We start from the raw sequence: 15,387 nt of genomic DNA, 5'->3' as shown, positions 1-15,387 counted from the left end.
AAGGGATAGTTAACCCCAAAATTAAAATCCCTCATGTCCTTCCAAACCTATAAGACCTTTGTTAATCTTTAGGAAACAAATAAGATATTTCTAATGAAATCCAACAGCTTTCTGACCCTTCATAGAGAGCACTTAACTGAAATGTTCACAGACCAAAACAAAAATAATGACTTTATTCGACGATTCTTCTCTTCCGCATCACACGCATATGTAGAAAGCTCTCGGATCTCATCAAAAATATCTTAATTTCTGTTCTGAAGATGAACAAAGGTCTTACGAGTTTGAAATGACATGAGGGTGAGTAATTAATGACAGAATTTACATTTTGAGGTGAACTGTCCCTTTAAGCTTCAAAAAGTATCATAAAAGAAGACCGTACAATTCATTCTTTGAAGTCATATGGTAGCTTTGTGTGAGGAAAACACCCAAATTCACAGATGACCTGTGCTGTAGTTTGCTGTTGAGGAAAACATTTCAGGATTTCTCTCCATATAGTGGAGTTCAGTGGTGCCCCCAAGTTTGAATTTCCAAAATGCAGTTTAAATGCAGCTTCAATGGGCTCTAAACGATTCCAGCCAAGGAAAAAGGGTCTTATCTAGTGAAACAATTTATAGAATTTTTAACCTCAAATGCTCGTCTTGTCTAGCTCTGCGTGAACTGTGTATTCCGGTTCATGACAGTTAGGGTAGGTCCAAAAACTCCCATTTCATTTACTTCTCCAGCTTCAGAATCGTTCTACATCGCTGTTTTACCCTTTTTTCTTTTAGAAAATAACTGATCGTTTCGCTAGATAAGACGGTTCTTCCTCGACTGGGATCGTTTAGAGCCCTTTGAAGCTGCATTTAAATTACATTTTGGAAGCTCTCGACTCACCTCTCGACTCAAACTCGGAGGCACCATAGAAGTCCACTATATGAAGAAAATCCTGAAATGGTTTCCTCAGAAAATGTAATTTCTTTACGACTGAAGAAAGAAAGACATGAACATCTTGGAACAGCTCTCTTTGTTTTACAAAAACTTATGTAGGCTAAATAAGTCTATTGCCTGAAAATCGGTGGAAAATAGATTAGCAGGCCATTAACTCCAGCAGTTTGACATTTGGTGAATTGTGAATCTGTAAAGGCAGAGAATGCAAGGAAACGAATTAAAGAACCATCGAACTGCTTTGAGTATAAGCTAAATCAATTGTCATTTTCAAGGTTTTAACGGAATTTTAGTGAAATTATCTGGTGAGCACAGACCTCATGACTGCTGTGTGGCATGATAATAAAAGCTAGTTTACAGGAAGTCTCAGTGGCGTGTAATTGTGCCATTGAGATGCAACTGTCCCCGAATTCAGAAGACCCTAATCAAATTTGCTATCTAGGTCATTTATGAGGCGCATGCTGACCCAAAAAAACTGAGAAAGCAACAGTGAGCGATGCCAGAGAATAGGATGATGTTTATCATTTGTGTTGCTAATGCATCTCCATCAGTGTCTTCTAGACGTGTTCTGTCACTTAAATATGCAGTTGCCCTGCACAAACATGATTTAATTATCTGAATTAATTAATGCATTGCGTACAATTGTTGATTCTGTATGCGCTCGCATGGCTTATGCAGCTGGGTGATGTACCGGGTGGAGGTGAGCTCTGGCCTGCTGTCATAGACTGTGCTCGAGCACTACTGACAACAACAACAGCATTCAGCACAACACAAAAGCCAGTAGGGACTGTGGTTTCATTCTGCCGAGCTCTGAACAGAGGAACAAGCTGAATTCTGTTGGTGTGGAAGGATATATGGCTGTTGTTCACATGGTGCCATTCTCCTGTACTGTTCAGTGATGTGACCCTGATAATTAGCATTTTAGCAGATAATTTATTTTCTAACGTGGCTGACACTTACTTTAGAAAGCAGTAACCTGGTGTTTAAGACCTTGTTCTTATTACCTTGGTAATAGGTCACTGCACATTTTCAGTAGTGACAGGAATGCTTTGGTGGCGGCAACATCACATTACAGAATTTTAATCCATATACTAAAACATACAAAAATACTACAAATTTGCATAAGTGTACAAAAATTGTTTATTTTTCCCAAATAAAGTATTATGTGTTCCCTTTTGTCACTCAAAACAATGATAACATGTTTTGGTCATGACTGTTTCTGTACTGAAAATTTTATGGAATAACACCCCCCCTCCCCCCTCCCCCCCCAAAAAAGAAACTTCACTACCGAAACTTCACCAAATGTTTCAGTTGTGGCTGTTTCTGTAGTGACAGTTTTAGATACTTTTGAACCTAGCTCAAAGATGCTAATCAGCACATGGTTAGCTAGCACAGTTCTGAACAGTTGTACGCATATAAAAAATGAAAAAATATGTTTTATAATAACTCCCAAATAAGTGTGTTTAATTGTAGAAAAATGGTGTTCGATAGTGACATTCTTAAACAGATTTTTCATACTTTTGAACACCTTTACCTCAAAATGATGTGACCTAGTGACCTGAAAATGTGGGATATGTTTTTTTACATAAAGTTAAAAAAAATATATAAAATAAGTATTTTTTTTTTTAGCTTCACTGTATTAAAAAATATCAAAAAGATATATATATTTAAAAACAACAGTGGAATAAAATGCAAACAAATATTTCAATATCATTTCCAGAATTTGAAATTTAGGGGTTAGGGTTCAGGACAACCACCTCCCAATTTCATATACCCATTAAATGATTTTAAGCTTACTAATATTTTAAATATTATTGTGGATTTCAATAGATAATAAAAGGATCTTAGTAAACATCTAGGATTTGAATACTTAAATGCTTTTTAAATGTGTTTTTTGAATGTGGGACAGCAGTTCACACCAGCTCTGTAGAATGGTCCATATATCTGTTAAAAAATATTAGTTATTAGTCTGCTTGATCTGTAATAATCTGTATCGCATCAGCCCTGGAAAACACATATTGGTCGACTGAGTGAAATTCTTTTTACGACAGTTATTTGTGGTCTTTAAAGGGATAGTTTGCCCAAAAATAAAGATTACCCCATGATTTACTCGCCCTCAACCCATCCTAGGTCTGTATAACTTTCTTCGTTCAGACAAATACAATCAGAGTTATATTAATAAATGTACTGGCTCTTCCAAGCTTTATAATGGCAGTGGGTAGTGGTCAAGATTTTGAAGCTAAATAAAGTACATCCATTCATCATATAAAGTACTTGCTCATAGGATATTTCCTAATTACCATGTTTGTAGGACATTTGATACCTTGGTAAACGAATATGGTAATCATTTAGTACCATGGTTATATGTTGTCTGAGTAAATTGAATATTATACACAACATTTTGTAAGGGTTTTTTGTTCATGAGGAGACAGCAGATAGGACTACAGCATAAGCCACAGAATTTCCAATGAAAAATCCCCCTAAATTTATTCGTCATCACACCAAATCAAGTTCTGATTCGAAGATACAGACGGCATGGCCTGCTGTAGGTGGGTGGGGAATTTGGCAATGCGCTGCTGAAGATAGCTGCAAAAACCCCTCTGACAGGAAATATTCTCAGCTCATTTTCTTTGCCAGAGCAGGTGAGGAAGGACACGAAAACACTCTCTGATTCACACTAACCCACATGGTAATGAGTATTAGAGGCTGAATTCACCAGACAGCCATGGCACTTCTTTTCTCTAAAGGGTTGTTCATCAGGGATTTTGATTTAAGTACTGGCATTTCTTATAAATGTTTTTTTAGGCCACTGTTGGTTGGTTTTCTTCCTCAATTTCATCTCTACTACAGCCCTGAAATTATAAGCAATTTTTCTTTGTAAAGCATTCTTCCTCATTTAGAGTTTCACTCCCCTCACACATACTCGGTGTAAAATCACTCTCGGACTTTAACAGATGGGGCTCTAGTAGACAAGCAGGCTGTTTACTGTTGATTCTTGGCTCTGTAGTCATGCTCACTCCTGGAGTGGCTCAGCTGAGAGTTGATACGCTGCTTCTGTTTATATACAGCACCATATGAAGCTTCAGATAGAAAGAGAGAGAAAAGAGATCAGCGTCTCCCCTCTGAGCTGCATCTGCATCTGCCAATAGTTCTCTAACAATCCTCTCAGTCACAGCAAATTGAGAAAGAGAGAGAATGAAAAGATGAAAAGTGCTGAGCGTTGCCATTTAAATTCTGCCAGAGAGGGATGAGGGTCACCGCATGGCTATGTGCTTTACTTTGGATACGTTTTTCATGCCATCTACACTGCTGTTCAAATGTTTGGGATCAGTAAGATTTTATTGTTTTTTTTTGTTTTTTAAATCAAGGCTGTGTTTATTTATTTAAAAATACAGAATAAAAATGTAATATTGTGAAATATTATAATTATTACAATATAAAGTAATTGTTTTCTATTTTAATATACTTTAAAACATAATTTATTCCTGTGATGCAAAGCTGAATTTTTAAGCACCATTACTCTAGCCTTCATTGTCACATGATCCTTCAGAAATCATTCTAATGTGCTGTGCTGCTTTATTTTTATATATATATATTTTTATATATATAGCCATGATACATTTTTTTCAGAATTCTCTGATGAATAAAAAATCAAAAATAATTGTATTTATTTAAAAAAGAATAACAATGTAAGTCTTTACTATTATTTTTTTTTTTATTAATTTAACACATCCTTGCTGAATAAAAATAGTAATTTCTAATGTAACGATGCAAGTCTTTACTATCACATTTTATTAATGTAACACAACCTTGCTGAATAAAAATAGTAATTTCTTTCAAAAAAGAAAGAAGAAAATTTACTGGCCCCCAAATTTTGAACAGTAGTGTATATTGTTACAAAACATTTCTTTCTAATTTGAATAAATGTTATTCTTTTTAACTTTTTATTCTTTAAAGAATCCTGAAAAAAGTATCAGCTTCCAAAAAAAAAAAAAAAAAAAATTAGTACAGCAATTTCCAACATTGATGGTAAATCAGCATATTAGAATGATTTCTGAAGGAACATGCGACACTGAAGACTGCAGTATTGATGCTGAAAATTCAGCTTTGTATTTTAAAATAGAAAATGGCAGAAAATTTTAAATTGCAATAATATTTCACAGTGTTACTGTTTTTCTGTATTTTTGATCAAATAAATGCAGCCTTGATGAGCATAAAAAAACTTATTTAAACAAACATTTACAAAATCCCCAAACTTTTGAACAGCAGTGTACATATCAGTGTACTTGTAGATAAAGTTTTCACCTTCCCATGCTTTTATGTTTATGCATGTTTAAATTCATACATAAATGTTGGAAAATGTGGTTTAATTTTACAATTTCTTGTCAGCTAAAACATTAAACTGGCTAAAATTAATGAGTATGACATGAAATTAATTTATTTTAAATGATAAAATGTTGAATAAATTGAAAATATATATTTGGGGAAAGACAAAAACTTTGACTATAAAATAAACTTTAAAAAAAAAAGTTAAAATGAACATGAAAACCTGGTGTTCACTGATCTTTTCTCTTAACTGTAATGGTTTTAGAATTTCATCAGAATTAGAATTTTGTAAATAATTAAATAATTAAATTCAACCCTGTCTAGCTGAAATGACCCTTTGCAAACAGCTTGATTGACATGCGATCTGACCAGTCATAATGCTGAATCTGCCATTTTGTCAGACAAACAAATCAGACAGGAGAGTAGATTAACTTTGGTAGACTTAAACTTGAAAAATTGTGTGTATTGACGTCTTTCCATAGTTGAAATAAAATACGTTCTGATGTTCATTCATAGGGCTGGACGATAATTCAATAATGATAATTATTGCAATATAATTTTCCTCTATAAAACAATGCGAAGAGTTCGATAAATGTTCAATATAATTTTTATGTGCCAAAAGCGGAACGAAACTGCACGACTCATTTGAATCACACCACACGGACTGTTTATCCACTCGGACCAAAGTTCAAACTGCCGTGCTGTGCCAGCTCACTAGAGAAGGTGCACTTACTCTGTCACGCGAGTGTGAGATCCAGTGTGAAACACTTAAATTCAGTCATGAACACAAATGACTCTGTGATTTAAACTAGTTTAAAGCTGTGTGCAACGAGACAGTCAGAAGGTTTTTCAATCTACACATCGCCATCATTTACCATGGATTTACTGTAGTAACACTCACTGCACCATGGTATTGTGAGAGCAATGGGGATGCAACAATATAGTCAGTCCACGGTTCAATGCGTACCTCAGTTTTTAACCACAGTTTTCGGTTTGGTTCGGTTTTGATAGCTTGCCAAATCAGTTTTTTTTTTTTTTTTTTTTTTGCATCTAATTAACAACAAAATACTTCTGTAAACCTCTGTACACTGGAAAAAGCATGGATTATTAAATGTCTGCTTAATATTATTTTGAGAGAGGTATTATTTTTCTGATTTTTACGTAAAATAGGATGGGTTTCATTCATACTGGACGCCGGAGGGCGCCCTCGAGCAGAAAATTCACATATACGTTAAAGAAGTAGCACTGATTACGTTCCGTTCCAGCTTCTCTAATATGGATAAAGGCATAACGTTAAACGTTTTGAATGATGAAATGTAAGGACAGTAAACACTTATGCAATAATATATGGTTTATTTGTGTTCTTCAAGCCATCTCGGGTATTTGTAAGTTTTTGTATTTTGTAAGCCATAATCGACATACAGTATAACGTTACCATATATTGTCTGCCTCATTCTATGATAAGAAGCCACATCAGATCACAAAAGGAAGTTATTTCAAACACTCGACTGATGCTGTGAAGTAAAAATAAGTTATAATGTTCTCTTTTGTTGGACAACAGGTTTAGAAAGGCTTATCATTGCATTTCATTAGAATGGAAGATGCTCTGCGTGTTTTGCTTTTTCAAATACAAGCGGGGGAAGTGTTTCCTCATCTCAGCACGTGAAATCATGGGCGCACACAGCAAATTTTGAGAGAATGCAAAACCAAAAAAAACGCAATTCACAAGCACGTATTAAACCGTGGATGTCGTACCAAATGGTTCGATATTATATTGAGTATTCTGTCATCCCTAGAGAGCAATGTGGGATGATGGTATATAATTATAGTATGTATTAGTGTTTAAGCTATAGCATGTGTGCATTTATACTGAATGTTTAGACTACCGTTTTGCATACAAATAGGCTACCTATAAAACCATGCAGTTATATTTTTACCATGGTATTGAGGTACCATTATGTGTGGTTTTAACTGTGTTTATCATTATTTAAAATGTATGCTTGCTACTATGGGAGACCAATGCTTAATAAAAAAAAAAAAAAAAAGTGTCAGAATAAATTTAACCATATAAAACTGAGGTTGCTACAATTTTTACAGATGTTATTGATTTGATAATGAACAAAAATTTGCCTCTGCATCCTCAAGCTACTATCAAATGTGCATTTCTAAGAGACAAAAAAAGTTATTATTATAAAGCTTGTTTCATACTAGAAGTAACCTGCTCTGTCTTGTCTGTCAGCGTGTTGTCAGTTTCCACTTTGTTCTGCAATGTATTTTTCACTGCGTGAGCATGTGTAGCATGAGAGTGGCGTTGTTTGTTGGACATAGCAACAATAACTAAGTAGGCCAGGTTTTTGCAAAGGGTCAATTGAGCGCCCTCGAGTCGCCATATGCAAGAATGGCGGATTTTAAATTGCCTGCTTCTTTGGGTTCCTATGCCGGTTAAGCAAATGCAAATGAGACGAATGGGAATGCTAAAAGATTTATTTTGGTATTACGTAGGCTTTCTTGGTAAAGATGACTATAGAATTTTTTTTTTTTTTGCAAGAAAACACATTCATTTCTATTAACAGTAGTCCTGATACACTCACTGAGCACCAGATGGATCCTCCAGGACTTACTCCACAGTGACCACAGAATCAGCTCTAGGAGACTTATAGTCTTCAATGGAAAATTCAGCTGCCAGTGTCACTGTGTTTTGGTGCCAAACCCAAAGGATAGATTTGCCATGATCCCAAATGACTGGAATGTAGTTACAGCTTATTATTTAACTAAAACATCTAATTTTTTGCATATTATCATGCCATTGGTTGATAGTAGCAAGCGCATGTGTTAAATGAATATTTCAGCAACAGTAAGATGAATGTTTAAAAAACTATTGTCATGTCCACTGACATATACATGGTTGACATATAGACCTAATTACAGAGCATGAGAAGCCAGTATTTAGAAATAACTTCTAGTCCCAGTTGGATCCTGTTCTGTCTTCGCCACGTTATGCCCTGACGTCTGTTTGGAGCACTCTGAACCGATGACTGAGTCTTATTTTTGGATCAGGCCGCACTGCCAAGCTTGTGTTGTCCGTAGGGGTGTAAGGTTGGCTGGGTCGAGTTAATTAAAGGGGTGTGAAAGAAGGAGAGAGGGAGTGAGGCGTAAGTATGAGTATTTCCCTGTCCATGAGTGGTCGTGCTGTGCACCCGCTGATGGCCGTCAATGGTGCCAAGCGAGGCTTGGCCAGCCAAAGAAAAGCCCTGTGGTCAGCACTACATGAGTGGCAGATCCCGCCAGCATCCAGATCTCAGAAACATAACAGGAATCACACCTCCAACCGGTCCTCTGCGGGGCCCACGCCTGGCTCCCGCAGTCACATCTACTCAAGGACAGCGCTGTCATTTTGGCAATTTCCTCAATGTTAATCTCTATAAAACATGTTTTTAAAGACTGGAATTTGTAGTTTTTGAAGTTTTGATTTGAAATTAGTAATAGCCAGAAAGATTAGCCAGACTGATATTTGTTAACAAATAAATAAATAAAAATATGAAATAGAAACAAAACCAGATTGTGCTGAAATAACAACATAAATGGAAAAAACAATAAATGGTGTATAATATATATATATATATATATATATATATATATATATATAATTTTTTTTTTTTTATTCAATTAAATCTTTTACTTTGAAAATAAAATCTGACTGTAGTAATTAAAAAAACTAATAAAAAAAATAATAAATAAATAAAATAAAAAGAATAAACAAACAAACAAATACAAGTATTACTTGTATAGAGGAATAAATACATAGAATATTTTATATATATAAATAATACACAAATGAAAATATTGTACGTGTGTGTGTGTGTTTGTATTAGCAATTAAATATTTTACTTTAAACAAAATATGATTGTGCTGAAATAATAAAATGAGAAATAATCTCAATATATAAATGTTTTACTTTGAAAATAAAATTTCATTTCTTTCATTTCATTTTTTTTTTTGGTGGTGGGTAATAAAACATTTTATTAAAACTGGTTTTAAATATTTTCCAGATAATAATTTACTCACATGTATGTGTTTGTAAGTAAAATAACATCTGCAAAAATCTTGTAAGTATACTTGGCACTGTCTTTAGTTTTAGAAAGGTGGTCTTTCGCAAAGGGATTTAGTTAAAACATTTTGTTTAATTCTACTGATTTTATTCTGAGGTCTCTGGAATTATCATAATATCAGAAAGCTTGTGAGAGCTGTGGCCCAGTGTGTCGTGCGCATCACACACACTTGGAGAACTGCTAATGTTGTGCTCATGGGGATGTGAGTTTCAATCAAGTATGGGTCCTGATCCCATTTCCCTTCTCCCTCCCTCTACTTTCCTGTCTACCTTCACTGTCCTGTCACGCACAAAAGCCTATAAATATTAGGAGGTGTTTTTGAAGGATCCTAACCTGGCTGATGTCAGGATCCTCATTATGAGTCGTAGGCGGCTTATGCATTAGAAATCAGGAGCACAAGCCTGCCAGTATAGACACCGTACTGGAAATGAGCTTACGGTCACATTCTGAGAGCCAACAGTCACTGCCAGGATGTGTTTACGAAAGAGAGTGAGGAAAGATGAGGAGAGGATAGGAAAGTGGATGAGAGTGTGTGTGTGTGTGTGTGTGTGTGCGCAATGAGAGAGGCTGTATTATAGAAGAGCGTTCTATAGTGACTCAGCTCCTTGCACCTGTTGTCTTACCTCAGAGACACATTCAGCCACCGTATACACAGCTGCCGAATAGACGCTTTATGAAACATAACTCAGTTCAACTGATCTGACATCTAAACTTTCAAAAGCATTTTTGGGTTTCGTTTAGCCCCAGACCTTAAGGACAAATGTTACATTTGGTTTACCTGAATAGACTTAACCAACAAAAAGGATTTCATTGGGCTGCTCAGGCTATTAGCTGAGGTGATGGTTTTATATTTCTGAGTTGGCTGACATTTACATTCACAAAGAGACACTTTCACAGTGTCATCTGCTCTGCCAAAGCATTGAAACAGAGCGAGTATGTTTGTGTGTGCACCTCAGCGTGGGTTTGGTCTTATTAAAATTGCCTTGAGTTCCTGCCACTAGCCCCTGCAGGAGCCTGCTTACATCAGCATTACATGTCAGTCTGCTCTCCCAGTTAACCTTGTTTTTGATTGTGTACCTTGTTTCTTCCCGGTAAGGTTCTCTGAAATGCATCCATTAAACAGGTTCACAAAGGTACATCTAATATCAGTAGATTATGCATAGAGAAAGATGGCCCCTCGTGTTTTAAAAATGCTCAGTTAGTCATTGTGACACCACCTGACATCCGTCGCCTGCACATTTCTACAGAATATGAAAGCCAATTAGTTGCATACTTATATATGCGTATAAACTATTATTATTTTTTTTTTTTTTAGTTCACCCAAAAATGAAAAATGTGTCATTGTTTTTTCATGTCGTTCCAAACCCTTAATTCATCTTCGGAACACAAATTAAAATATTTTTTGATGAGATGCAAGAGCTTTCTGACCCTGCATTGACAGCAGCACAACTATCATGTTCATGGACTATAAAATAGTCCATGTGACATCAGTGGTTCAACCGTAATGTTATGACAAGAATATTTTTGGCCTGCAAAGAAAACAAAATTAAGGACTTTATTAAACATTTTCTTTTCTTGATTGTCAGACAGTAATGCTGTTGTTTATGCAGGGTCAGAAAGCTCTCAGATTTTATCAAAAATATCTCAAGTGGTGTTCCAAAGATGAACAAAGGTCTTGCAGGTTTAAAATGACATGACGGTGAGTAACTAATGACAGAATTTTCATTTTAGATTTAACGTTTTTTCTTAAATCTTTTTAGTGTTTTTTTTATTTTTTATTAATTTTTTTTTTTTAATGTGGACCAGGGCTGTCACTAACAATTACGTTGGTAATGTGTATTTATTTATTTATTATTATGTATTATAATTACCAATATTATTATTATTTGGTAATTATGTTGGTGTAATTGGTCAATTATTCTGATGATTAATCAAGTAATCGGATAATTATATTAAAGATTTTGGAGATAATAAAAAATAAAACCCTTTAAAATGACTTAAAATACATCTATAATAGCAATGCTACAATGCAAATGCTACAGCCCCTGTAATTTCTTGAATATGTGAACATAATGCGTAAACTTAGTGTGAGGGTTTTTTATTTTGAAATCGCGATGAACAGTTAGCATATTGAGAAAAATACTGTTGTATTTACCCGTGTTTGCATAGGTTTTTTTTTTTTTAAAAGATTTACCTTATTAATCTGAGGAAATGGTGTCCATTGCGTTCCCAAATCAATTTTATAATGAACTCAAAGCAATATGCAGAGATGGAGTTTGAGACGCTCCACACATGTACAGTAAATGATAACAGTTTGTGTGGAGCAGCATTTACTCTGTGAGATGCACGTAATCTACACGCATATAAATAAGCGCGAAAAAACTTTTAAAAAATCAGCATAGCCTTTGTGAATTCATAATATCACTATGTTTTATTATGGTTTTTAAATGGTATTCAAATTTTCATCTTAGAAAATGGTCTAATAATGCGTTTCAAGGATTCTCATCCATGTAATGTGCCACTTCCGGCATTTTGCTGGTTACTCGAAACAATTAAAAATCAAGCACTCTAATTGAGTCAAAGAATCCTAATGTGGATACAATTGTATTGAATTTATAAACTATAGGCCATAACATATTTTTTTAAATTAGTTATAGTCTATGTATATCAGAGTTAGAGGAGAAAAATGTTTTACTATTTTAAAATTCATTTAATTCACAATTTTGCAGATAGGTTTGGGAAAAACAGCTCTATATTTGGGCCTTAACCCTCCTTTTTTTTTCTATCTCTCTTTCAGAACTCTCTAGGAACCCTGTAAATGGAGATGGCGTATTTCAAGAACAATTTTTGGGTAAGTATGTCGCATTTCTTATGCAGTGGATTTTTTAACGTTTCCACTATGTTGCAGTACAGTAAGAGCAAATGTTTACTCAGCGTATGTTTAGTACAGTTGCCTTGTAAGCAGTTTGGGGTTCACATGCTGACTGTTTCAGTCGCATCATTGAAAGTATGAAGAAGGGATAGAGAGAGAAGAACAAAGAGAGAGAAAAAAGTGAGAGAACAAAAGCAGAGGGCCAGGGCTTTGTCAGCTTTCCCATGAGGACAGCCGTGCTCTGCACTTTCAGCACACCTGGCAGGGCTATTTCAGGTGTGTCCTACTTTAATACCCAGCCTGCCCCTCTCAAAGAACGAGGGTGCAGAGAGAGGGAACCACTGCTACTAAATGCAAGCCACGTTATAACAGTACAAAGCCTTTCTACCAGATAAAGACCTCCATATGTTAAAGAAATTTACAACATCTGTGCCGTCATAATTGTTTAGTTTGAAGTACTTTTGTAGTAGAGTGGCATTTTTGCCTGCTTATAAACAGCATGCAGTGATCAGTTCCCTCCTGTTTAATTTAAACAGCCCTTCTTTCATTTGTAGTCTTGATGGAGGTTTGATTTTTGAGTTCCTCTACTGTGTTCCTCTGTGTGGTTGCAGACTTTGGTCTGCTGACCGGTTTCAGCAAGGTCATCTAGTTGTCTGGCTTTGTGTCGCAGAACTATGGTAGATTCAGAGACCTCCACTATTGTGTTCCTACACAAAGCTGGTGTAAAACACCCCCCAAAACTCCCAAGCATCCACCCAGAACTATTATTCACTCCGGACGCCCTCATCGCTCATGCAGATGTATGCAGACGCTCTGGTCTTCACTCTTTTCTGTTGCTCTAAAAAGCAGTTTGAAATCAAAAAATTAAGTTAAAGTGACCCTATTTACTTTAATAGAAATTTTGGTCTTTTTGTGCTTAATTCATAAATGCATTGTGCCAAAAGAAAAAAAATCTGATATATTTATAAATATTTATTTATTTATTTATTTTTTTGCTATTAATAACTTGTTAAAAACAAGATTGTTCATATAAAACTTCAAGCTTGTCTAATATAAGTTAATGTAAAATACATAATATTAATAATCTGTTTTTTTGCTATAATGCATCTATGTGGTTTTTCTGGTGATTTTAAGAGAAGTAAAATGGATTGAAATTCATGTTGACTTGAAATTCATTGTCATTCTAATGTGTGCCTGTGTTTGCATATAATGCGATCATAATTGTGCATACGTCTGTTGTGCGTGTTCGTCCTTCTCTGAGTGTTTTCTGCAGCACTGTATAAAAACACCTGTGAGAAATGACTGAGACGACACATTTGGGTAATTACTGAAAATGCATGATTAATTAAGTCTCAGAGAGGGAATTCGCAATCACAGTGATTAAGCACATTCCTTATTTAGCTCGTGCGTCTTCATCCTTACGTCTGTCTTCAATCTGTTTCCTCCTCAGATGGAAAACAGGGCGTTCAGCAGGCCGTCAGATGTTTGTCGCACAACAGAGAGCTCATTTAACAGCCTAATCAGTTTGTTTAGTTTCACTCTTACTGTTCTGTTTCAGTTTTGTGAGGTTGGATGTGGATTTTCTCAGTCTTACATTAAAGTGTTTGTGGCTTTGGAGCTTTGGAAGATGGGAGTTTAGTCTAGAAAATTGTTTAAAGCTTGACCTTGGCTCAGGAGTCTGCAAAGCGTGTGTTTTCTTGCCATTGGCTGTGAAAATGACTTTGACCACACCAGAGCTAAATGTGCTGCCCAATCAAACCTCATAAACATATATAGTACCATCAAAGATACCATCAGTAATCGAACTTAATATGCAAACTTAAGATGCAAACACTGAAATCTTGTGTTCCTGTCTCATCTCCACTGTCCTAAGTAAAATGGAAAAAAATTAATTGATGCATTGGTGCTTTTGTCTATTGTGTGTTTTTTTTTTTTTTTTTTTTTTATAATTAAGGTTTGACATGTAATTGCTGTATAGTGTGTGAATATTAATTAGGTCATTAATTTGGTCATTGCTAAGTAACAGTATTCAGTCGAGGAACTTAATATAATTAAGTATTTAAAAATATTAAGGTTCGGGAATATGTATTCAAAATTATTCATAATAAATATTCATAAGCCATCCTTTAATAAAAGTGTTCTAATAGTACAATTTGTTAATTTGATACCTGATTAGCACACACTTAATGCCTGTCTTTCATTCTATATATCTGGCTACTGTGCGAATTGTAATTTGGCCCATTTCATTTGTGTTTTAGGTCATGATCCATCAGTTTCCACTGTCATATAGTGATTGCTTGTGCATGAAAACAACCATCTGCAACCTATAGCAAGAAAACAGGTCTCATTGCTTCTGCTTGTCAAAGAACGTATTATTAGTAGGGTGATAAAATCGATATCTCGATTTTAATCGATTCTCATTTTTACAAAACGATATAGATTCTTAAATCCCAAGAATCGATTCGTCTAGCCTGTTTTTAGTTAATGGATGGAACATCCAATATGAAACAAAGTCTCCGATTTCAAATTTTGTTCATTGTATTACAGTATCCTAACAATAAATGCCGTTTTGGCGCTGTTTAATGTGGAGTGGCAGATTGCTGGAGAGCCTTAATCAACAGCCGCGTCTCTCTCATAAATTTCCAAAAATCATAAATACACTGACCTTCTTTGTCTGAAGCCACTCTCAACGGTACACCTTCACCAATATCTAAATAAAATGACAAAATGGGGAGGGTTAAGGGTTGAGAGGAGGTAGCAACACTGACCTAATATCAAACCTAAATAAGTATTTATAAAAGACTATCAACCCCCTATGAAAGACTATTTAAATTATTATTATTATTATGAATTTTTATTTATTTTTTATAAATAATAAAAATTATTTAAAAAAATAAATTTCTTATCCCCCTTCTCTTTTCCTGCCGCTGGGCCCCAGTTGGCTGTGACATCTCATTCCCTGTCCTGTGTGGTTCGGTTTGGCCGTGGGTGGGAATGATGTGTGGCCGGGGACCTTGTACCTTCAGCTGTTGACAGCTTTGCCCTGGATTTTTTTTGCCACTGGCTGGCTCAGAACTACATGTCTTGCTTTTTTATTGCCTCACACTTTAGTTGACAGACATGTACATCTATCATGAAGTTAACAATAAATGCAGG

At 35.2% G+C, this 15,387-nt stretch overlaps 1 protein-coding gene across 2 annotated transcripts in view; it reads left to right on the top strand.

Annotated features, from left to right (window-relative positions):
• fcho1 (FCH and mu domain containing endocytic adaptor 1) overlaps positions 1-15,387 on the top strand; it is a 62,967-nt gene that overhangs the window by 4,660 nt on the left and 42,920 nt on the right. For both annotated transcript variants that reach the window (XM_051117219.1, XM_051117218.1), the window contains exon 2: positions 12,157-12,210. In XM_051117219.1, the coding sequence (XP_050973176.1) occupies positions 12,178-12,210 (33 nt within the window). In that variant the 5' untranslated portion in view covers positions 12,157-12,177. The remainder of the gene's footprint in view (positions 1-12,156; positions 12,211-15,387) is intronic.

The sequence above is a fragment of the Labeo rohita genome, chromosome 8, assembly GCF_022985175.1.
Source record: "Labeo rohita strain BAU-BD-2019 chromosome 8, IGBB_LRoh.1.0, whole genome shotgun sequence".
Taxonomy (NCBI): Eukaryota; Metazoa; Chordata; class Actinopteri; order Cypriniformes; family Cyprinidae; genus Labeo; species Labeo rohita.
Note: the sequence above shows the minus strand (reverse complement) of the source record. Positions and strands in the feature narration are given on the sequence as shown.